This window comes from Pan paniscus, chromosome 8, assembly GCF_029289425.2.
Source record: "Pan paniscus chromosome 8, NHGRI_mPanPan1-v2.0_pri, whole genome shotgun sequence".
Classification (NCBI taxonomy): domain Eukaryota; kingdom Metazoa; phylum Chordata; class Mammalia; order Primates; family Hominidae; genus Pan; species Pan paniscus.
The window spans coordinates 24369748-24394957 of NC_073257.2; the positions used below are offsets into that span (position 1 = coordinate 24369748).

The window sequence follows — 25210 nt, forward strand, 5'->3', positions numbered from 1 at the left end:
TATCAATTTTTTCTTCATAAAAAGTTGTATTTGGTTGTTTTTCACATTACTCTGCTTATTTTTTAGGTCGATAGCATTTCCTCCTGCCTGTCGCTGGATGCAGGGAGTCACAGGTGTTTTATATTTCATCCAGCGCTGAAACAGCTTTGAACAGGCCGGCCAGGCCATGGAGTCTGTCTAACTGCCAGAGTGGAAAGTTTCTGGGATTTGGTTTGGGTTTTGTTTGTTTGTTTGTTTTAGAGATGGCCAGCTCTGTCACGCAGGCCGGAGTGCAGTTGTATAATCATAGCTCACTGCAGCCTCAGATTCCTGGGCTCCAGCCATCCACCCACCTCACGAGACTACAGGCACGCACCACCACGCCTGGCTGATTTTGCTATTTTTGGTAGAGTTGGGGTGGGGTCGGGGGGCATCTCTATGTTGCCCGGGTTGGTCTTGAACTCCTGGCCTGAAGCAATCCTCCCACCTCGGCCTCCCAAAGTGTTGGGGTTACAGGCGTGAGCCACCACTCCCAGCCTGTCCAGGGTTTTACCTTCTCTTTTCTCCAACTTTTTCCCATAGCTCATGACTAGGCTCAAGTGTCTCCTATTCTTAAAGAAAAAAAAGAAAAACATAAATATATGTGTATATATGAATCCAAAATGCTTTTCTTCAACCCCATTTTCCTCTACAGCTATTGCCTCATCTCTCTTTTCTGTTACTCTTTTCACCCCAAATTCAAAAACCACTAACCATCTGCTTCCAGGATTGCTGTTCCCAGCGCAGCCCACTGCAGTGTGATTTCTAACCCGCCTTCACAAGGTCACCTTAGTTGATGGAGTCAGTGGCTGGTTTTTAGTCCTTATTCTGTTTTGTTGTTTTGTTTTGTTGCTGTTGTTGTTTTGAGACGGAGTCTTGCTCTGTCACCCAGGCTGGAGTGCAATGGCGCAATCTCTGCTCACTGCAACCTCCACCTCCCATATTCAAACAATTCTCCTGCCTGTCTCCCGAGTAGCGGGGATTACAGGTGCCTGCCACCACGCCTGGCTAATTTTTTGTGTTTTCATTAGAGATGGGGTTTCACTATGTTGGCCAGGCTGGTCTCAATCTCCTGACCTCAAGTGATCCACCCACCTCGGCCTCCCAAAGTGCTGGGATTACAGGCGTGAGCCACCGTGCCCAGCCCTTATACTGTTTTGAATTTCTGTGGCTTCTGTTACTTCTCTCACTGTTGAAATGTTTTCTTCCCTTACGTCAGCCACTAAAACTTCGTGGATTCTTTCTCTTTGATCTCACAGCTTTTCTCTTCTTACCTGACAGCCACCACAGTTTTCACATCTTCATCGTCTCTTTTGTGAACTGATAAAATAACTTGATAACGGTTTTTATTACCTCTTAAATAATCTATTGAATAGTTAAGATGTGCAGCATTCCAAAGATAAGGAGATCATTTGGTAAGAGTGCGTGTCCCTCCATCCTCGTCTTCACCCATTTCTCTTCCCAGAGTCAGCCATGGTCATTTTCCTTGTGTATCTTTTCAGAGGTTGTTTGCGCATAAAACCATTCACAGACATATTTTGTTTCCCTGTCAAAGTGGGAGTGTGCCCCACTCTGGTTTGTTTTTGTTTTGTTTTGTTTTTGTTTGTTTGTTTTGTATTTTGAGACAGAGTCTCACTCTGCTGCCCAGGCTGGAGTGCAGTGGCATGATATCAGCTCACTGCAACCTTTGCCTCCTGGGTTCAAGCAATTCTTCTGCCTCAGCCTCCCAAGTAGCTGGAATTACAGGCACCTGCCACCACGCCCGGCTAATTTTTATATTTTTAGTAGAGACGGGGTTTCGCCATGTTGGCCAGGCTGGTCTCGAACTCCTGACCTCAGGTGATCCACCCACCTTGGCCTCCCAAAGTGCAGGGGTTACAGGCGTGAGCCACCGTGCCTGGCCCCCCACTCTGTTCTTTCCCTTGCTTTTTAAAGCCAAATGTGTGGTGTTCAGTTAGCCTCACTGCTTTCAGGGCCTTCTCTTGGTTCTGCCCACCCTTCAGACCATGGCCAGAGTCGTCTTTCTAAACTGTAAGTGGGTCCTGTCCCTCTGCAGGGCGTAAACCTCCCTTGGTGCCCCCCTACCTGTCGGCAAAGTTCAGAAATCAAAGCTGCTTGTACTGAGGTCCAGCTGACCTCATCCCCGCAGTTTGCACCTCCCTCTACCTGTTTTGCAACCCGTGTTGTATCTTGTGCTTGAGCTGAGTTCACTGCTTTATCCTGAGCACTCGCCATTTTTCAAACAGGCTTACATTTCCACATCTTTGTTGATTCTTTTTTCTGTTAGGAATGCCCATGGGAGTGGGTGACGTTGAAGTGGTGTTTCAAGAGTTTGTTTAACGAGCTAGGTGTGGTGGCTCACGCCTGTAATCCCAGCACTTTGGGAGGCCGAGGCGGGCGGATCACAAGGTCAAGAGATCAAGACCATCCTGGCCAACATGGTGAAACCCCGTCTATACTAAAAATACAAAAATTAGCTGGGCGTGGTGGCTCATGCCTGTAGTCCCAGCTACTTGGGAGGCTGAGGCAGGAGAATCGCTTCAACCTGGGAGGTGGAGGTTGCAGTGAGCTGAGATCGTGCCACTGCACTCCAGCCTGGGCAACAGAGTGAGACTCCATCTCAAAAAAAAAAAATCCAAAAATTAGCCAGGCATGATGGCGGGCACCTGTAATCCCAGCTACTCGGGAGGCTGAGGCAGGAGAATCACTTGAACCCAGGAGGCGGAAGTTGCGGTAAGCCGAGATTGCAACATTGCACTCCAGCCTGGGCGGCACAGCAAAACTCCGTCTCAAAAAAAAAAAAACAAAAAAACAAAGAGTTTAACTAGCTTTCTCCTTAAATCTTAGGGCCATGGTGGGCCCTCCTGGACTCCCTGTAATGGCACTGAACATTGTTACATATCTGTCTTCCCTTACAGTTGGTGCTATGTGGCAGAATCACTTGTGGAACTCCTTAAAAACACGCACACTCCCAGCCTTTACCCCCATAAATATATTCTGTAGGTCTAGGTCTGAGTCCCAAAGAGCTTCTGATCCATTGCCTGGGTTAAGCATCAGTGCATAGATGGGCTCCTCTCTGGAAGGGAAGCCTCTGACTCATCCGCCTTTCTCTAGTACCTGGAATCTCCCCAAGGTGAGGTAGGAAAATAGTAAGCATCAAAGAATATGCTTAGGCTAGAAAGGAAGATGGGGTTCAGATGGAAGCAGGTGATGACTGAATGGCTGAAACTTTTATTCTCAAGCCTGTTGGGAATGGGTTAAAATTGACTGCTTTTGGGAGAGTGGTAACAATTAAGTGATGTTTCAAGATTAATCCAACTAGAGAATCCGGCAGAAGTGTAGAGAAGAGGGAGAAGGCAAGGAGGACAGCAGGTGGCGGCTGTAGTTGGAACATGTATCCCAAAGCTCATGTGTTGGACACTTAATCCCCAGCATGGCCATGTTGAGGGGCAGGGACAGGAAGAGGTGGTTAGCATTTTAACATTGTTATTGCAGGAGTGGGTTCACTATAAAAGCGAGTTTGGCCCTTTCTTGTGCTCTCTCTCTCTCGCCAGTGATGCCTCCCGTTATGTTACGGTACAGCAGGAAGGCCTTCAGCAGATGTGGCCCTGGATCTTGGATTTCCCAACCTCCCAAACCACAAGCCAAATAAGTTTGTTTCTTGTACAGCAACACAAAACAGATGAAGACAATGGCTGTGGCAATAATGTAGGCACGTGCTAAAATGGTCCTGAACTTGGGTGTGGGACCAGAAGGGAAGTGGATACAACTGACGTCGTAAAGGAAGAGTCTGCAGGGCTCGGCAGCTGGCTGCTTGTGAGTGGCAGGGAGGGGAGGAGTCGGAAACATCTCCATGGCTCATTTGTGTGACGAGGCTGCAAGCCCCTGTGTCTAGGGATGGGCGCTGATTAACACAATGTGGCTCTGGCGTTTGGCAAAACCAGCCCTTTCAGGGGAATGGCGGGAAGACCTGGTTGCTTGAGCTGCTCCGTATACCCGAGTGTGGCCATTTGCTCCTGAGATGATGGCGGGATGGGAAAAGGAGGGCTTTGTGCGTAACACCATCTAGGTCATTCTAGGGCCTCCTGGAATGTACAGGGAAGGTGAAGGGAGCTGCCTTTCTCTCCTGGCTCCACAACCCACCAGCTCTCCTAGGACCATTGACTTTGTCTTTATTTTACTATTTGGAATAGTGGCAACTTTATGTATATGCATATCATCTTCTGGTTTCCTAGCCTTGCTCTTAAATCACCATTTGATGTGTACCGATTGAGCAGAAATGTGTTTCTTTTTAAATCTGTTTTACAGAGATGTCTGTAAGGTTTTTCAGAGGAAGTTTTCATGGTAATGCTTGAAGTCTTAAATGACAGGTTCCCCTAAAGGTGTTCAATGCAGATTGCACTTTCTCCACAAATGGTCATGTTTCCATTAATCAGCAAGAGGCTTATTCCTATGAGTCTTCTTTGGTCTTCTAGAAGGCTTTGTTGAACTGTCTAACATGCCGTTCAGGGGCTGGGCTGGATTTCCTGCTAAAAGGGTCAGAGGACCAGACATAGTGGCTCACGCCTGTAATCCCAACACTTTGGGAGGCCAAGGCAGGCGGATCACTTGAGCTCAGGAGTGACTCCTGAGACCAGCCTGGGCAACATGACGAAACTCTGTCTCTACAAAAAATAAGCTGGGTGTGGTAGTGCAAGCCTGTAGTCCCAGCTACCCAGGAGGCTGAGGTGGGAGGACTGCTTGAGCCCATGAGGTCAAGGCTGCAGGGTATTGTGATTTTGCCACTGCACTCCAGCCTGGATGACAGAGTGAGACCTTGTTTCAAAAAAAAGTAGCCAGGGTTGGGGGGGGGGGGCAGTCAGAAGACTGTATGAAATTAAGGGGCTTACAGGGGACAGTTTCAGTGTCTTTGCTCCTGGAAGTAAAGATGGCAACTTCCTCATAGTTTTAACCTGGGGTACTTTACTTTTGATGTACACATTGCAATAGCATGAGGCTTCCATAGAGTCTTCAGTTTCGGAGATGTCAGCCAGGCTCCCCATGGTAACATGTTAGCTCTTGTCACCTCCCCTCAAGTCTGAACTGTAACAGAGCTGGAGAAGCAACCACAGTTTATGGTGTCTGAGGCAGAAAAGCCAGGAAGAGCCTGAGTGTGAAAGAGCTTGGAAGTGCAGAGGAAGATACCACATTATTCTGTCATATTTCCAGCAGCAAAGTCATCTTGAATATACCCATCTTTCCTTCAGATTATTCCGGCTGGGCATGGTGACTTGTGCCTATAATCCCAGCTACTCAGGAGGCCGGGGCAGGAGGATCGTTGGAGCCCAAGAGTTCAGTGCCAGCCTGGACAACATAGCAAGACTCTATCTCTGAAAAAAAAAACAACAACAAACTTTTAAAAATTATTCTTATGTGTTCAGAATGGTTAACAATATAAAGGAGACATGGCAGTCAGCATCCTCAAACCGGTTGACTTAGCGTTTCCCAATCGTCTTTACCCTAATGGTCGAGTCTGAGAGTGGAGATGAATCTAAGCCATGTTTTTGAGGGATTGAGGCGTTTTACAGTCTCGGCTTACTGACCATTGTCATTCGTGTTTGGTGTCTCTAGGAGTGAGCTGTTGCCGTAGAATGGGCTGCTGGCTCCTGCCCTGCTTCCTGTGATCGAGGCGGCCCTGAGGACTCTGTGGAGATGCCTGTAACCCACCGGAAATCAGACGCATCTGACATGAACTCGGACACGTCCCCCAGCTGCAGGCTCCGAGCCTTCAGCAGAGGCGGCAGCCTGGAGAGTCGAAGCAGCAGCTGTCGCTCCAGAAGCTTCACTTTGGTGAGTGACAGTTTTTCTTTCATGCTTTCCTGTGCCTGGGTCAGTGGATTTTGCCTCAATCCCTCTCCCTTGAAGGAATATTTTAGCAGATCTTTTTGGGTCAACTAGCTTGATGTTCTGGAATACTTCTTTGTGAAGTGGTTCTTTATTTTTAATCATCTTAAATTTTGCACAAATACAGAGCATTACCCATAGCCATGGAGCAAATCCCTCGCTGTGGCCAGTAACTCATGGCTGCTTAGACCTAGACAGGACCAGGCCCGGGGCAGAAACCAACCCAGGCAGGAGCGCTGCTGAAGAGCTCACACGATAAACACAGTTGACTCTTTTTTTTTTGAGACAGAGTCTCACTCTGTCCTCCAGTGGCGCGATCTTGGCTCACTGCAACCTCCGCCTCCCAACTTCAAGCAGTTCTCCTGCCTCAGTCTCCCAAGTACTGGGATTACAGGCCCGTGCCACCACACCCGGCTAATTTTTTTTTGTATTTTTAGTAGAAACAGGGTTTCACCATGTTGGCCAGGCTGATCTCGAACTCCGCCCACCTCAGCTTCCCAAAGTGCTGGGATTATAGGCGGGAGCCACCGCGCCCGGCCTCCCAAAGTGCTGGGATTATAGGCGTGAGCCACCTCGCCAGGCCTCCCAAAGTGCTGGGATTATAGGTTTGAGCCACCGCGCCCGGCCACTCAAGCTGATGTTTCACTCCTGTGCAAGTAAAGATGCTTTTGTATCCTTCTCAGAATCCAGACCCTTGCATAGCTTTGGGAACTTTACAAAAAGAGTTTGTGAAGTTAAGAGGATCTCGTACCTTCCCCGGTGAGGACATTCATCTTTCAGGAGAGGGGAGACCATGACACTCACTCCTAGAGGGAGGAGCACAGGAGAGAAATGGTTCCCTGGGCCTCACTAGGAACCACTGGGGGCACCTCTCAGGTCCTCTCCTTCCAGTGGGAACGCCAGTTTCCCTCAGATACACTGAGCCATAAAATTAGCCTCAGTTACGCTGAAGCTAGATATACATGGTATGGGGTAGTTATTAGTAATGACAGAATTTTCTAGACCCCCACTTGCCTATTTTCTTTTTTAAAACCATTATGGTAATATGCGATAAATATTATTTAATTGGCCGGGCACAGTGGCTCACGCCTGTAATCCCAGCTCTTTGGGAGGCCAAGGCAGGTGGATAACCTGAGGTCAGGAGTTTGAGAACAGCCTGGCCAACATGGCGAAACCCCGTCTCTACTAAAAATACAAAAATTAGCCGGGCGTGGTGGCGGGCACCTGTAATCCCAGCTACTTGGGAGGCTGAGGCAGGACAATCACTTGAACCAGGAGGCGGAGGTTGTAGTGAGCTGAGATCGCACCACAGCACTCCAGGCTGGGTGACAGAACGAGACTCCGTCTCAAAAGAAATGCCCAGCACCCAAGCAGCGCTGGTGCCAGCTTCTCCTTCCCTGGTGTCCTGTTAGTGTCCAGGTGGGGCGCCATTCCCCTTCATCCTGCCGCCACCATCTTGTTTGGATTCATGCTCCTCCTTCCATCTCCTTCTCTTCTCCGTAGACGTTTAAATTATTTTTTCTTTGATCGCTAAAGGTGAGGTGGTAAAAGGGAACATTCCTTCCTCCTATTGCACACATTTCTTAATTCTACCAGTTTTATGGGCATGAGTTTGATTTTAAATTAAAGGATTCCTGTTCTACCCAGTTCTTTCCTATCCGGTAAATCATCCAGTAGCACTCCCGTGGTATATGTGATGTTTCTGTCTGTTCCCTGCCGTGCCTGTCCCTGTATATCATAGGGTAGAATAATGGAAACAGCATTGTAAAGCCCACTCATAGGATGCCCATAATTAAGTTACGTCTACATGGTATCTGTTTGGGATCACAGAATTCTGCTGCATATCCAGCCTTAGACCTGTTCTCCTCCTGATGTTGGAGGAATGTTCTGGTCGCGTTTCCTTGCCTTCCCCTCAGGCCTGTTAACTGTTTTCAGGCATTTTCCTCCAGGGACAGTTATTGAGCTAAGTTTACTTGTCATCTTATTATTTCACAGTTGTGTACTTTCCTTTAGAACTAGCAAAATGAGAAAATATGGCATTTAACTTTAAATGACAACTAAAGTGGTTTTTTGTTGTTTTTGTTTAAGACAAGGTCTTGCTCTGTCACCCAGGCTGGAGGGCAGTGGCACAATCATAGCTTACTGCAGCCGTGACCTCCTAGGCTCAAGTGAGCCTCCTGCCTCAACCTCCCAAGTAGCTGGGATAACGGTTGCAGCAGCACCACACCTGGCTAATTTGTTAAATTTTTTTGTAGAGATGAGGTCTTGCTATGTTGAACAGGCTGGTTTAGAATTCCTGGCCTCAAGCAATCCTCCTGCCTTAGCCTTCCCAAGTGCTGGGATTATAGGCATGAGCCACCATGCCCAGCCTGCTGAAATTTTTTTTTTTTTTTCAACCTCTGCCTCCTGGTTTCAAGTGATTCCCCTGCCTCAGCCTCCCGAGTAGCTGGGATTACAGGCATGTGTCACCATCCCCGACTAATTTTTGTATTTTTCCTACTAAAGTTTTTTAAACAGTCACATGACACTTGATTTTCACAGAGCCGCACTTAGCAGCCAGTCCCTATCACAGCATTACAGCGTCTTTAAACGTCATACTCCACTTTTTTGGAAGTGTAAATTCTGAGTGTAGCTATAAGTTTTATTCTAACTCATCAGGTCTTTTTTTTTTATGTGACTTTTCTCTTTAAAACAAAAATCAACCGTAGCAGTCTCTTCAATTAAGCGGTGTCCTTTAATTCCCAAGGTCATGAAAGATTAGTCAACAGCGTTTTTAGGCCTCTAGGTTGTACGATATGTAAATGCACCTCTTAGAAGGCTCTTTAAGTAAAGCATAACCTAGTTAGGCTGTGGGTTTCTTAAGAAAGAAAACCTCGTTCCCATTTATAGAGGTTTTTTTTTTTTTTTTTTAAGCAAACATTATTCTTAAGATAAGGCCAGGTGCGGTGGCTCACGCCTGTAATCCCAGCACTTTGGGAGGCCAAGGCAGGCGGATCACGAGGTCAGGAGATCGAGACCATCCTGGCTAAGACGGTGAAACCCCGTCTCTACTAAAAATACAAAAAATTAGCTGGGCGTGTTGGCGGGCGCCTGTAGTCCCAGCTACTGGGGAGGCTGAGCCAGGAGAATGGTGTGAACCCGGGAGGCAGAGCTTGCAGTGAGCCGAGATCGCGCCACTGCACTCCATCCTGGGTGACAGAGCAAGACCCCGTCTCAAAAAAAAAAAACGAAAAAAGAAGATAAAAGATGAACACCTGATTTTAATTGAGAGTACCCTAAAGTTTTAAGTGCTAGTTGGAGTGTCACCTGGTATATAACAGATCTTTGCTCATTAGAAACTTTTCTCCTGAGCCAGTGCAAGTTAAAAATTTAAAAAGTGTCCAGGTTTGGTGACGCACAACTGTAGTCCAAGCTACTTGGGAGGCCTGAGGCAGGAGGATCACTTCAGCCTAGGAGTTAAAGGCCAGCCTGGGCAACATAGCAAGACCCCTATTTCCACACAAAACAAATACATAAATTCTAGAAGATGATCTCAAATATTTTTTAAAGTTAAAATAGCCACTTAAGTAGGATTGTTGACGCTATCTGTATGGCCACAATTATGACTGAGGCTGTTCTAAGAGGGCAGTGAACATGAAGTTTTTATTTCTCAAGAGGCTAGTTGTGTGTGTGCATTTTTTTGGTAAAGAATCCTGCCTGTGAACATTTTTTAATGAAAGGTATAGGTAGAACTAGAATGAGTTGTCCAAATCCTAGAATATGTGGCTACAAAGGCATCCCTTGAATTATGTCTTTTCATTTGAAACATAAGAGGGCAGCTTTGATGTGTGTGCAAGGCGGTGCTTCCTGACAACGTCGGGAGTGTCCTTGTGGAGCTTACTACCTCGAGAGGTGATGCAGGCACAAAATAAAAGGCCCGAGAAGGGCTTGAGACGTCCATATGTGACAGCTCTCCTCTCCATGGCTGCTGCAGGCGGCTCTGGGTGTTTGGTTACCAACGTCACCCTCTAAGGCCTGTGTCTCCAGGGCTCACCTCGTCTCACAAAACCCCCTGGGTGCACGGCGAGGGCACGGTGCTGCCTCACACCAGTGTTCCCAGGCTCTCGCTCTGAATGAGGTCCTGAAGTCGGGTCTGCCTTCACACATCCCGAAGCTTCCTCTAGAAGAAAATAGGATTTGGCTGCTCGGAAAGGGCGGAGAGCTCTCCACTCGCATGGTTCTCAAGGAGCGGAGCTGGAACAGCATGGCTGCTTTTGTGAGGGTGGCTGGGGACATCCCAAGTCTACCTGTTATTTGTTTTTACCTCTGGCTTGGGCAAAAACAGTGATCCAAATTTATGAATGAGTTTTTAGGATTTAATATTTGATGAACTGTCTCGAATCCCCCTCTCCCTACGCCCGTAAGTGCTGTGGCCCTGAAGTCACACAGCGGTCTGTGACCAGGCAGCCGGCAGCTCCTGAGCCACCCTGTTCCTCCAGAGCACTTGACACCTTTGGCCCCACACATGGCTCATGGACTAAGAAGGCATGGCAAGCACTGGGGGACTTCCCACGTGGCCAGGCCAGAGCAAAGTCTGAGGAGTGTGCTAGAAATCCGATGTGCTATTTGCTCTGTGACTTCAGGAGGGGACACTGAACCGGAGAAGCCTCGAGGGAGGAGCCACCCCATCAGCCATAACCCCGCCCTTTCATGCTGCCTTCTCACCCAGCTGGAATCCAAATGGTCCTGGTCAAACAGCTGCTTTAAAACATAACTCAGCAGCTTTTCTAAAAGGCCAATTCAGTCAACATTTCATAAATGCCTACTGCATATAAGAACTGAGAGGTGATGGGACAAGACTCAGTTTGCCCCCTTTTAGGAACTCACCATATAGTGGCGAGGCAGCCATGGAGGACCCAAGCTCATGAGGGTCTCGGAGCGCCTTAAATGCTGCACACTTGGGGTGTGTCTGTCTCAGTCAAGATCTCTCTGTGAGAGAGAGAGAGAGAAGAAAGCAAGATCTGTATTACCTGTTTAAAGACACTGAAGGCAGCCCAGGAGCCCAGCCGTCATCTTGTGAAGCCATTATTCTTTGGTTTTATAATCAAAACTGTACACGTATCTCATTCTTCATGGGTTTGGGTCTCTTTCCTGCCAGAAGTACAGGTTTAAGTGAGCCATCTTGAAACGTGACAGTAGTATCTAGCTAGAAATAACCATTATTGGCCGGGTGCAGTGGCTCACGCCTGTCTGTCATCCCAGCACTTTGGGAGTCCCAGGTGGGTGGATCATCTGAGGTCAGGATTTGGAGACCAGCCTGGCCAACATGGTGAAACTCCGTCTCTACGAAAAATACAAAAATTAGCCAGGTGTGGTGACGCGTGCCTGTAATCCCAGCTGCTCCGGAGGCTGAGGCAGGAAAATCACTTGAACCCAGGTGGCGGAGGTTGCAGTGAGCCGAGATCGCACCACTGCACTCCAGCCTGGGCAACAGATGGAGACTCCATCTAAAAAAAAAAAAAGAAACCATAATTAAACCTTTGTCCCGAAACTGTGGGACGCTCCACCTGCACTTACAGTCTCTCTTCCGAGGTTGCCGAAGTGGGCGCAGCACTCAAGCTGAGCAGGAAGGGGCTGCCTGCATTTTCTTCTCTCTGCCCCTATTCTGTTTCAGCTCCGAGGGGGTCTCTCATCAGGTTGGATTATTAAATCAATAAAGCATTGCTCGAATGTCAGAGAGCTAACTGTGGTGTTTGTAAGAAGACACCACATCACACTCTGCCTAATACCTCGGTACCAGCTAGCCCAGGCTGCCAACTGAGGACACGGGGGTTCAGAGACACCTGGCTCATCTCCAGACATTTTCTTAGCCATCAGCAGCTTTTTTATGATTTTTTTTTTTTTTTTTTTTGGTCTAGACTAGAGATGAGTTCTGCTGCTTCACATTTTTTTAATCCCTCACAGGGAGTTGCCACAATTGTCTTAGTCTGCAGTTAAACTAAATTTCTTTTTTTTTTTTTCCCCCAAGATGAAGTCTTGCTCTGTTGCCCAGAGCTGGAATGCAATGGCACAATCTCAGCTCAGTGCAACCTCTGCCTCCTGGGTTCCAGCAATTCTCCTACTTTAGCCTCCCAAGTAGCTGGGATTACAGGTGGGTGCCACCACGCCTGGCTAATTTTTTTTTGTATTTTTAGTAGAAACGGGGTTTCACCATGTTGGCCAGGCTGGTCTCAAACTCCTGGCCTCTAGTGATTCGGCCTCTCAGAGTGCTAGGATTACAGGCGTGAGCCACCACGCCTGGCCAATTCAGCTGTTTTTTAGGTAGGGGTTACTTCAGTACACGTATTTTAAGCCTTCTCAGCATTTTTGTTCAACCAACCAAAGATTTGATTCTAATCTGTGCTGGTATAGGAATAGCTAGGACTTCTCGACCTGTTGCAGTTTTTTAAAAAGTTGTCATCTAGCTTTTTATTGGGCTGCTGCCCTCAGAGCTTGAATGGGGCTTGGATAGACCTTTTTTCTGCCATCTCTGTGCAGGAGTCAACAGAGATCGGCTAGACTGGGACTTTGTTCTCTACGTGGGGGCTTGTTCTGGTGCATTATAATTACCTTTGTATGTTCAGCATTTTGAGTTTTCTGGTTTGAATGCCCTAGAAATTCTCTCTTCAAAATCATATCATATATTAGGGTAAAAATACATTGCTCACATTCTTGAAGCAAAGCAATATTTCCTTCAGAGACTTGTCATTTCTTGAAGTCAGCATGGTAGGATAGAATATGTGAGGGATGGGCCCGGCACAGTAGCTCACGCCTATAATCCCAGCACTTTGGGAGGCCGAGGCGGGTAGATCACAAGGTCAGGAGTTCGAGACCAGCCTGGCCAATATGGTGAAACCCCATCTCTACTAAAAATAAACAAGTTAGCTGGGCGTGTTGGCAGGTGCCTATAGTCCCAGCTACTCAGGAAGCTGAGGCAGGAGAATCGCTTGAACCCAGGAGGTGGAGGTTGCAGTGAGCCGAGATTGTATGACTGCACTCCAGCCTGGCAACAAAGCGAGACTCTGTCTCAAAAAAAAAAAAAAAAAAAAAAAGGAGGGATGGTTTTCTAGCCTGTTCTTTTAACATCTGAAGATGTGTATCCTTAAAGAACTGCCATTTACTCCACAATCCAAACTGGTACATTAAAAAACATCATTTGGGCCAAGCATGGTGGCTCATGCCTGTAATCCCAGCACTTTGGGAGGCTGAGGCGGGTAGATCATTTGAGGTCAGGAGCTTGAGACCAGCTTGGCCAAAACGGTGAAACCCCATATCTCTGCTAAAAATACCAAAAAACAAAAAAGGCCGAGTGTGGTGGTGCAGCCTGTAATCCCAGCGATTCGGGAGGCTGAGGTGGGGGAATTACATGAACCAGGAGGCGGAGGTTGCAGTGAGCCAAGATCACACCACTGCACTCCAAGCTGGGAGACACAGTGAGACTGTGTCTCAAAAAAAAAAAAAAAAAAAAAAAAATTTGTGAGAAGGGAATTTTCTTTTCTGCTGTCCGCCGCCTTCTACCTTTCTAACTAATAGGGACAAACTTAACGCTTTCTCCAACTCACCCTTGCCCAAGAAAGTGGCTATTTTTGCTTCTCATTTCCTATCTACATAGTTCCTAGGGACCTGAATCATTAGCAAACACCTCTTCCAACAGCACCCAGCCCTGCAGGAGCCTCCACTGCGGGCTCCAGCTCTCTCCCGCCTCCACGGACCACCAGGCGATGCCTCGTGCTTTTGGATTTTTTACTATAACAGCTTTATCGGGATACAAGTCACATAGCATACAGTTCACCCGTGTAAAGTATACATTCAATGGCATTTAGTGTACTTACATCCCCACAGTCCATTTTAGAATGTTTTCCTCTCCTGAAAAGAAATCATGGCCCATTTGCAGTCACTGCCCATCCCTGCCCCTGCCCTCACCGCCATGACCTGCTCCCCCAGGCCATCTCTTTCTTTTGGGCATCTCCCGAGGGAGGGGTAGACAGATTCTCCCTGCCAAGGGCCACAAGCCTCTTTTCTGACCCTGAGGCCCTGATCCCTTCCCCACCGGCGCTCTCTGCTTCTGCCTCTCCTCCCCTCCCAGGGAAGGCAGATCTGGGTTCACTGTGGAGGGTGGCTTCGTCCCCCAGGATTAGGCAGCAGACAGCCCACAGCATGGCTGGCCCTGCCTTGGGACTCAGGGCACAAGGCCAGACTGACTACAGAGAAGATGCTTGGGATACACACCAGGCGCCCAGCACTCACTCCAGTCCCACACCCTAGAGGGGCTCGGGTAGGTTGAGGATGTGAGAATCTCAGGCTTCCAGGACCTGGGAAGCTGCTCACCAACTGGCTCAGTGAAAATGGATTTTTGGGCTGGGCACAGTGGCTCACAACTGTAATCCCAGCACTTTGGGAGGCCAAGGTGGGTGGATCACGAGGTCAGGAGTTTGAGACCAGGCTGGCCAGCATGGTGAAACCCCGTCTCTGCTAAAAATACAAAAATTAGCCAGGCGTGGTGGCGGGTGCCTGTAATCCCAGCTACTCTGGATCCTGAGGCAGAAAATTGCTTGAACCCAGGAGGCGGAGCTTGCAGTGAGCCAAGATCGTGCCACTGCACTCCAGCCTGGGTGACAGAGCGAGACTCCGTCTCAAAAAAAAAAGAAAATGGATTTTTGTCTCATTTTATACAAATAATAAGTAAGAAGAGGAAGAAAGAACCCTGAGGTGAGACCGTGAGCGGAGGAAGTCTGGGATGAAATGTATGAGGCCTGTGTGGGGATCCAAGCAAGGGTCAGTTGATGCTTGTTAGTGTGTGATGGGAAACAACAGAACAAAAGCAAAAGCAAGTATGCAGCTGGGTCAAGGCCGGGCATGGTGGCTCATGCTTGTAATCCCAGCACTTTGGGAGGCCAAGGTGGGTGAATCACTTGAGGTCAGGAGTTCGAGACCAGGCTGGCCAACATGGCGAAATCCCATCTCTACTAAAAATACAAAAATTAGCCGGGCATGGTGGCGTGCACCTGTAGTCCCAGCTACCCTGGAGGCTGAGGCAGAATTGCTTGAACCTGGGAGGTGGAGGCTGCAGTGAGCTGAGATTGTGCCACTGCACTCCAGCCTGGGCAACAGAGCAAGACTCCTAAAAAATAATAACAAATTATTTCCCATATTCAGTATTTTCTGTACTATAACCAACATGATCTTTCCAAAATGCTGTGTGGATGACTGTGCCTTGTTCCTTGTTGCTTAACTCTCATCCAGTTCTTTCAGGTTATTGACTGACATGTCATTTCCTCTCTGAAGTTTTTCCTACACAGACCCCTTTCCCTGGAAGCGTGGCTTGGTAACCATGCACGCTGTGTTTCCATCACACCCCAGGCTCACCTTGTCATAGGAGTTCCACACTCTAGGGCAGTTGCTGATCTTATCTGAAGCCCTCGTTGGGTGGTAAGCTCTAGACAGCAGGAGCATGATTTATACTGTGGTACTGGATTGTGTGCTTAGCAGGTGCATGTGTGTGGCTGTGATTCAGGGGATGCTGTGGGGGTGGGCTGAGGTTTGAAATCCGGCCGTGAAAGTAGGTGAGATGCAGCCGTGCACGGATGGGTGTTGCTGCCTTAGAAGCCGACATAGGAAGAGCCAGTGATGGACTTGAGCAGGGAGCAAGAAGCGACAAACCATAGCCTGTGGCCCGTAGCTGCCCCCACTCCGTGCTTTTGTAAATACAATTCAGTGTAACAAAAGTGAGGCTCATTCCTTACCTTGGTAGAGTTGAGAAGCTGCTACCCTAAAGCCTGCATAGCCCAGAATATTTACTACCTGGCCCTTTACCAAAGAGTTGGCCATGCCTCCCGAGGAATATAAAGGAGAGAATGGTGGAAAGTTAACTGTGAAGGGTAGGCGGAGCCATAGCAAATACCTAGGAAGACATAGGGCAGAAGACGTGCAAGATGTCTACACTGGAAACTATGAGAAATCATTGGGAGAAATTAAAGAGCCAGATCTGTGCATCTAAACTGTCAGCGCATCAGACTCCCTGGAGGCTGCGTCCAACACAGACTGACAGGCCCAGCGCCTGAGAGTTTCTAATGCGGCAGGTCTGGGATCGGACCCAAGAATGTTTCTGACAAGTTCACAGATGCTGCTTCTGGTCCAAACACCACACTTTGAGAACCACACATCTAAATAAATGAAGCCATGAGCCATATTCATGGGTCAAGAAAAGATCGCAGAGACATCAGTTCTCTGCAATTTGAGAAACTTTCATGCAAATCCCGCTTAAAGTCACCACAGGGGCATGCGTGTGTTTATGTGAATATGGAAATTGACAAACTGATACTAAAATTTATGTGGAAATAAAAAAGGACTAAGAAAGCTAAACAGACTTAAGGAAGACTTTAAGAACTCCAACAAAACCGGAGGACTCTGCCAGATATCAAGACTTACTATAGAATGGGCACAGTGGTTCATGCCTACAATAACACCACTTTGGGAAGCTGAGGCCAGAGGACTGCCTGAGCCCAGGAGTTCAAGATCAGCCTGGGCAATGTAGCAAGACTTTGTCTCTACAAAAAATATATAAAAATTAGCTGGGTATGGTAGTGTTTGCCTGTAGTTCCAGCCACTGGGGAGGCTGAGGTGGGAGGATCACTTGAGCTGGGGAGACCTAGGCTGCAGTGAGCTGTGATTGTACCACTGCACTGTAGGCTGGGCAACAGAGTGAGACACGGTCTCCAAAAAATCAACAAAAGGCATATACGAAACATCAATATTTCATTATGTATATGCAAATATTTCAAAATGTGAAAAAATCCAGAACACTTCTTATCCCAAACATTTCCGATGAGGAGTACTCACCTGTATTATGGAGAAAAAAAAGCTCAACATCATTAGTCTTCGTGGAAATGACACTGAAAATCACAGTGAAATATGACTGCATTCCTCTCCTTCAGGGCGCTAGAGCAACCAGCCCTGCCGAAAGCAAGTGTCAGTCAGTACAACCACTTCGGAAAGCTGTGTCCACCCACCCAAGCAGACACACATCTTCAGACCCGGCGATTGTGCATAGGTTTATATCCAACAGGTACGCATTGCTTATCTTCCCTAGCAATGTTCTGCCTGCCTACCTAACCCGTGCCTAGGTATCTCTCCTTTTCCTGAGACATCCTTCTTTCAGGATTAAGCTAATAAGACTAGGCTAGCTTGAGAAATTTGCATGTGTTCTTGTGTTTTCATCCCCAAAACAACAGTGTACTATGCTTTCAACTATAGTCTCTGAAATTGTGTAGACCACAGGCTCTGTATGGGCCTGGGAGTTAGATGCTTTGGGTAGGTGGGCATTTGAATACCTCTCAGATCACAGTGTGGAAAGCATCAGACTACACCACATGGATCAGCTCTCAATCACTTCTGATAAGACAAAAAAAAATACATTAGCAGGGCACAGACGTGCACCTGTAGTCCCAGCATCTCTGGAGGCTGAGGCAGGAGAACCACTTGAGCCCTGGGGGCAGAGGTTACAGTGAGTCAGGATCGCGCCACTGCACTCAACAGCCTGGCAACGGGAGTGAAACCATCCCCCCCACACACACACACAAAAAGTACAGCAGAAGCAGAGTCCACACTCATAGTATTATAGAGTCAAATAGTCTATAAGGTTTATAAAAGCATCAGTCCGCATGTACCACCTCCACTTCCTACTCAATGGGAGGCAACAGCTCTTAACTCTACCTATTTGTTATTTACCTCCACTATTGACATATTGCTATATATCCTTTGTCTTTTTTCATGTGTCTGTATTAAGTATGCACAATTTCAATCTGAGACAACTCTGTTATGGTGTCGGTGTGTATATTGCTGTACACAGATGATAGATAAATGCTTTCTCTCACATTAGTTTTTCTGTGGTTGATCATGGTTTCAGTTTTGCTTGCATGGTTTCCTTTGCCACCGTTGGGCTTGTTGTGAACTAGACTACTTGCTGAGCGCACAGGTGGCTTCCTGGGGAGCCCTCGTTATTCTGGGATTCCCTGCAGCTTTCTCATGTGGACGCTTCTGTTACCTGGCTCCGTGTCTTCTGTCTGGGTTTACTCCGTGTTTAGAGGAACAGCTACCCTTCCTGACTACCCTGCAGTGGCTTCCTCAGACAGGCTGACATGGGAGATCAGATTGAAGACCTTCCATGACTTAAAAACACCTTTATTCTTCCGTAGTTCTAATTAATAATCGGATTATGTATAGGATCCTAGTTCACAATTTATCCGGGTTTTGAGCCCCCATTGTCTCCCGGCTTCTGGTGTTGCTGCTGAGAAGTCTGTTGCTGTTTTCTGATTCCTGATCTTTTGTTTGTTTAAATTGTTTGGAAGTTATTTCAAACTTAATGAAGTTGTAAGAATAGTACAGAGAACTCCCAGCTACACTTTAATTAGATTCACCAATTTTTAAATTTTTTCCACATTTTAACATGTGCTCTCTCTATATACACAACACACGCACACTTTATTTTTTCTGAACCATTTGAATGTAGTTGCTACATAATGCTCCCCTCAATACTGAGGTACATTTTAAAAACAAGGATATTATTCTCTTACGTAACTTAGGCAGTTATCAAATTCTGATTTCTGAATTTTTTTCTTTTTTCTTTTTTTTTTTTTTTTGAGACAGAGTCTTGTTCTGTCACCCAGGCTGGAGTGCAATGGTGCAATCTTGGCTCACTGCAACCTCTGCCTCCCAGGTTCAAGTGATTCTCCTGCCTCGGCCTCCCAAGTAGCTGGGATTACAGGTGCACACCACCATGCCTGGCTAATTTTTGTATCTTTAGTAGAGACAGGGTTTTACCATGTTGGCCAGCCTGGGCTCGAACTCTGGAGCTCGAGTGATCCACCCACCTCAGCCTCCCACAATACTGGGATTACAGGCATGAGCCACCGCACCTGGCCTCTGATTTCCGATCTTTTGTATGTGACCTGCTTTTTCACTCTGGGAAGCTTTCCAGATCTTTTCTTGGCTTTCAATATTCTGAAATGTCACAATGATGCATACCTTGGCATGGGTCTGTTTGATTTTTATTCATTAGGTTGTACACTAAAGACCCCTTTCAGTTTGGAAACTCACGTGTTCCTGTTTAGGGGCATTTCCCTGAATTATTTTATTTTATAACTTCTTCCTCTCATTTTCTCTGATTTCTCTTTCTGGAACTCTCATTATTCACATAGTGGCCCTCCCAGATCCATCCTTTGATTTTCTTATCCTTTTTTTTCATAGTTTTCTGATTTTACAACTTTATCTTTTAGGCTTTTATTTAGTTTTTCATTTTTTTGTGCTGTTAGTATTTTTTATTTATTTCTAAGTCTTCTTTTGTCCTGTAAAGAAAAAAAATCATGCTGTTTATGGATTCAGTATCCCCTCTTATCTGACAACTGATGATAGCCTTTTTGAAGTTTTCCATCACTCCACATAGTTCATTTCCTGTAAGTTGCTTTTTTATCCTTTGATTTTGATAGCTGTTTCACATTAACAGTTTTCCTCAAACGCTCGGTGGTTATTAGATATCTGCGCATACTCCAGAGTAGGACAGTAAGAAACTGCTGCACAGTTCTACACTGGGATTCGTTGACTGTAATCTTTACCTGTGGATTGATCTTGCTGGGGAACCCTGGGGATCAGCCTTTTTTGGCTCTTGGATTCCTCGGGTTCCCCGGAGATGACGTGCACAGTCCTCCGTCTGGAGGGCGGTCACTTGGCTGCACTGACAGCCCACACTGTTAACACGGCACTCCACCGTCAGCTTTGCTCCGTGGCCCCACTTCAGGGTTCCTCTGTCACCTTTTTCGAGAGTAACTGGCGAGTATTGTGCCGGGATGAGCTCATTGCTTCTGAAAGAGACTTTCAAACAGTTCAGCTCTCTTCACCGTCACCTCGCCCACACTTCCAGAGCCACTCAGCACCTCCAGGGCCTGAGCTTCTGGGCAGTTCTTCGGGACGCAGCAGGTGGGTCACTGGCTTTCCTGGGCCTTCTCAGTCAGTTTCCACCTGTCCTGCTCTCCGGCTGCCCTGCTTTTGGCTGTTGGATTCTTCAAGTTCCCCAAAGATGATGCGTGCTCCACCATCTCTCTTCCTGTTATTTTGTCGTTGTGATTTGTGCCTTAAAAAAAAAATCCCTTCGTTTTAGTAAGGTTTCTGGTGAGAAAGGAGATAAATATGTGAGTTCAATCCACCATCTTTAAGCAGAGGTTTCCCGTGATTATGGAAAAACAAGTGTGTCGGATAGCAGTAGGCTGACTGCAGCTCTCCAGTGTGCTCCCGAAAGGGTGCTTTTTGTCATTGACTTGCTAGGAACCCCAAGGCGAGGGCCCGTTATAACAGCTTTGAGGCTCTGTTATTTGCTCTGCCTTTCGGAACACGTTCTCTTCCGTCTGGGTGATGGAGAGGCACACGCAGGCACTGTGTGGCAGGGTACTCTCGGGACACAGTGAGTTCCGCCCTGGGCTATGGACCAGTCCCAACTTTGCTTCAGCTTTTGTCTCTTTAGTGAAGCCAGTGTTTGTTTTCTCTCTTCTGTTCCCAATCCCTGTACTCTAGGATGATGAGAGCCTGAAGTACCTCACCCATGAGGAAAAGGACGTCCTCCTGTTTTTTGAAGAGACGATTGACTCCCTAGACGAGGACTTTGAGGAGCCAGTGCTGTGCGATGGAGGAGTGTGCTGCCTCTGCTCCCCATCTCTGGAGGAGAGCACCTCCAGTCCCTCTGAGCCTGAAGATGTCATCGACTTAGTGCAGCCAGCACCTGGCGCCGGGGAAGCCGAGGGCCTTCCAGAGGGGACCCAGGCAGCAGGTGAGGGGGAAGACAGGCCATCCCTGGGATGTGGTTTCCTGGTGTCTGTGAGACCCAGAGATACTTCTTTTGTGTTCCCCTGTGTTTGCCAGTAGAAGTTGTTGAGTCTTACCAGATTTTTATAGGGGAAAATAATCCTTGGCAGTTTCATCATCCAGCAAAGGGAAATGCCAGAGGGACTAGAATAAAGAATGGAATGGGCCGGGCGCGGTGGCTCAAGCCTGTAATCCCAGCACTTTGGGAGGCTGAGGCAGGTGGAGGATCATGAGGTCAGGAGATCGAGACCATCCTGGCTAACACAGTGAAACCCCGTCTCTACTAAAAAATACAAAAAATTAGCCAGGCATGGTGGCGGGTGCCTGTAGTCCCAGCTACTCAGGAGGCTGAGGCAGGAGAATGGCATGAACCCGGGAGGCAGAGCTTGCAGTGAGCTGAGATTGTGCCACTGCACTGCCAGCCTGGGGGACAGAGTGAGACTCCGTCTCAAAAAAAAAAAAAAAAAAGAATGAACTGTGCACATAAGTGGAGTTTACATTTTTTTAAATACACAATGCATACATGCACAGAAAGAAAATTGGAAATGGCTTCCAGGTAATTATTCTATTTTACAGGCTGGGCGCCATGGATCACTTGAGGCCAGGAGTTCAAGACCAGCCTGGCCAACAGGGTGAAATCTCATCTCTACTAATAATACAAAAATTAGCTGGCGCACACCTGTAGTCCCAGCTGGTCTGGAGGCTGAGGCACAAGAATCACTTGAACCTAGGAGGTGGAGGTTGCAGTGAGCTGAAATCGTGCTACTGCACTCCAGCCTGGGTGGCAGAGCGAGACCCTGTCTCAAAAAAAGAAAGAGAATCTAATACCACTGCTGACGTGGCAGGAGGTGGAGCTCGGTAATGCGAGCCATGGGTAGAGGCTGTAGATACAAATGAAGCTTCACTCGCTCACCACTCACGTCCTGCTGTGCGCCCCAGTTCCTAACAGGCCAGACTAGTACCAGGGTTGTTGGGGATCCCTGAGCTGGAGGGAAATGGGCGGAGAGAAATATCTTCCAGTTTTTTTCCCCGATTGGAAAGGATACTGGAAACAAATGTGGCCAAGGGGTTAACATTGGAAGGGATGAGGAAACATTACTTTTGCCCTGGTAAGGATAAAATACTGTCATTTGTCTTGAGCCACTAGAAATAAAGTGTGTACACATGTATGTCTTTTAAGCAAGGCTATGTATTACTCAGAACTTCACATACTACGGTTATGGATTCCATGTAAATATGGAGCTTGGTTTGCAGCCATCTCTTCAAAGAGGAGAAGTAATGTACTGTACATTTTTACTGTACTTCTGCTTCGAAATAGAGTTCCAAAAGTAATTTGAACCAGCCGATTCTTTTAAAATGTGAGATCACGTAGTCATGCCAAGGAAAACACTCTTTGAAAAATCAGCTACACCTGTCCATCTGTTCTCTAACATTATATTTTCATAACAATTTTTCATTTTTCTGAGACAGGAACTCGCTCTCTCACCCAGGCTGGAGTGCAATGGCACAGTCCTGGCTCACTGCACCCTCCAACTCCTGGGTTCAGATGATCCTCCCACCTCAGCCTCCCAAGTAGCTGGCACTAAAAGCATGTGCCACCATGCCTGGCTAATTTTTTTTTTGTAGTGATGGGGGTCTCACTATGCAGCCCAGGCTGGTCTCGAACTCTTGGGCTCAAGTGATCCTCCCACCTCAGCTTCCCAGATTGCTGGGACAGGTGTGAGCCACCACACCTGGCATATTCATAACAACTTTAAGTGCCCACAGAGTACAGAGGAACATAAAAAGATACGAATTTCAGGTTTTTTGTTTTGTTTTGTTTTTTTCTGAGACAGAGTCTCACTGTGTCACTCAGGCTGGAGTGCAGTGGTGCCATCTCAGCTCACTGCAACCTCCGCCTCCCAGGTTCAAGTGATTCTCCTGCCTCAGCCTCCAGAGTAGCTGGGACTATAGGCACACGCCACCACGCCCAGCTAATTGTTGTATTTTTAGTAGAGACAAGGTTTCACCACGTTGGCCAGGCTGGTCTTGAACTTCTGGCCTCAAGTGATCCACCTGCCTCGACCTCCCAAAGTGCTGGGATTACAGGTGCGAGCCACCGCGCCCGGCCCAGTGTTGTATTGAGAGACAGATGCATAAGTACAGCAGTGCCAGGTGATCTGTGACTGATACATGCTATGTAAGGACTCAGAGGCAGGCCTGTTAAATTCTCTGTCATAGAGGAAAGTGACACAGCTACATGTCCTTCATCCAGAAAGACCTGCTGGTGTCGGTGTGTGCCACACACTTTCTAGCCTCAATTTCCCCTTTGTAAACTCCCCTGATGAGTTGGTCACTACTTGCGTCCTGTCCCAGCCTCAGGGGCTGGAGCCTCAGCAGCCCACATGGACGGAATGTCTCCTAGGTGTGGACTGTCTGACTTGCAGGGCTATCGTGATTTGTCCCTTATCAGCGTGAGGTCATGAGCATGACATACCACCTTCTCCTTCCCTAGTCCCGGGAACAGGGAGAGAGGAGTTGACTCACAGGCAGCACCGGCGAAGTTGGTGTCAGGTCCAGGTTGAGGCTCTTTTCAGTTCAGTGAGAGGGAACTTCATGCATTTACTTTCACGTGGGCCGGTGGCTCACAGGCTCCTCCCTCGTCTTCCAGGGCCTGCACCTGCTGGGAAGGAGCACAGGAAACAAGATGCTGAGACTCCTCCACCTCCGGACCCCCCGGCTCCCGAGACCCTTCCTGCGCCACCACCCCTGCCTAGCACCCCCGATCCCTCCAGGAGGGAGCTGCGCGCCCCCTCCCCGCCGGTGGAGCACCCCAGACTCCTGCGCTCTGTTCCCACGCCCCTCGTTATGGCGCAGAAGATCTCCGAGAGGTTGGCGGGGAACGAAGCCCTCTCGCCCACCTCCCCGTCCAGGGAGGGCCGGCCCGGGGAGTGGAGGACACCTGCCGCCCGGGGGCCCCGCAGTGGAGACTCTGGCCCGGGGCCCAGCCACCCGGCGCAGCCCAAGGCACCCCGCTTCCCCAGCAACATCATCGTCACCAACGGCGCGGCCTGGGAGCCCCGCAGGACCCTGTCCAGGGCGGCCGTCAGCGTACAGGAGCGCAGGGCGCAGGTGTTGGCCACCATCCACGGCCACGCCGGCGCCTTCCCCGCCGCGGGGGACGCGGGTGAGGGGGCCCCAGGGGGCGGCTCCTCCCCGGAGCGGGTGGCACGTGGCCAGGGCCTGCCGGGCCCCGCTGAGAGTCTCCGGGCAGGGGGTCAGGCTCCGCGGGGCCCGGCGCTGGCCAACGGCTTCCCAAGTGCGCACGAGGCCCTGAAGAGCGCACCCAGCTCCTTCGCGCCCGCCGGGAAGTCCCTCTGCTTCCGCCCTGGCCCGGCCCTGCCCAGCACGCGGGCCCGCCAGAGCTTCCCCGGGCCCCGGCAGCCCAACGGCGCCCAGGACTGGCGCCGCGCAGACTCCCTGCCCCGGCCCCAGGGCATCACCGTGCAGTTCGCGGGCCGCGGCTCCTCGGAGGAGGCGCGCAGGGAGGCCCTGCGGAAGCTGGGGCTGCTCAGGGAGAGTTCGTGAGGGCCGCGCGGGCTCCGGTCCACCCTGTTTCTCCCCACCCTGAAGAGAAGGTGAAAGAGTCGCTGCACCCAGGAGCTGTTTGGCCTAAAATGGAAGTGACAGCGGGAGCCCCTGCCCTCTGTGGCGCATCAGAGTCTAGAGGTGCCTGGCTGGGGCCTCCTGGCTGAGTCCGCACCGCAGGCTCCAGCCACCGGCACAGAGAACTCTTCCCTAAAGGAATCTGGCCGAGGGCTTGTCTCCCTTTTCCCAAGAACTGAGAGAGAGAATAACCTGTTAGACCCATAGGTTTCCGTGATGTGTAAATGCCATCTTTTGGGGGTTGGGAGGAGCAGGACTGGTCTGATTATCATTCTTGAGTCTCATCTACCCTCTTCTCGAAGTACATGACATGAAAGTTCAGATCCCTTCCACTCAGGATTCTCGCCGCCTTTTCTAAGAAAATAATAAAAAAAAAATGCTTGTTTCATTTTTTAATGTCTTAATATACTTTTGTTTTTGAAGGGTGAGGCATCATGGTACTTTGCTTTTGCTTCTTGACGTACTTTAGTTTGCCCAGTTTTGTTTTTTACTGAAAACTGAAATGAAACCTTTAGATATTGAGTTTTGGGAGTGAAATGGAAAGGTAATTTTGAGAAAGCAAGTCTCATCAGACTCTGAGGTCTGGGACGTGTGCGTGAGCCTGTGTTTGTGTGTGTATGTTTTTAGATACGTACGTGTCAACACATACATGCCTAGGTATCCTGTGTGTCCACATGCATCATTATTACATAAATAGAAACTTCTGAACACCCTCCTAAGTCACTACAGGATGCCAGCGCTTCCTATTCTTGGGTAGACAGAGCCACCTCAGCATCCTGATGGATGATACAAGAAA

General features: G+C 48.5%; 1 protein-coding gene across 1 annotated transcript in view; it reads left to right on the forward strand.

Moving 5' to 3' along the window:
• Positions 1 to 24810, forward strand: part of PROSER2 (proline and serine rich 2) — a 47936-nt gene extending 23126 nt beyond the window's left edge. Inside the window, exons 2-4 of the mRNA XM_034929940.3 lie at positions 5629 to 5847; positions 20482 to 20734; positions 23420 to 24810. Coding sequence (XP_034785831.1) covers positions 5710 to 5847; positions 20482 to 20734; positions 23420 to 24336 — 1308 coding nt within the window. The 5' untranslated portion in view covers positions 5629 to 5709 and the 3' untranslated portion in view covers positions 24337 to 24810. The remainder of the gene's footprint in view (positions 1 to 5628; positions 5848 to 20481; positions 20735 to 23419) is intronic.
• Positions 24811 to 25210: the final 400 nt, after the last annotated feature.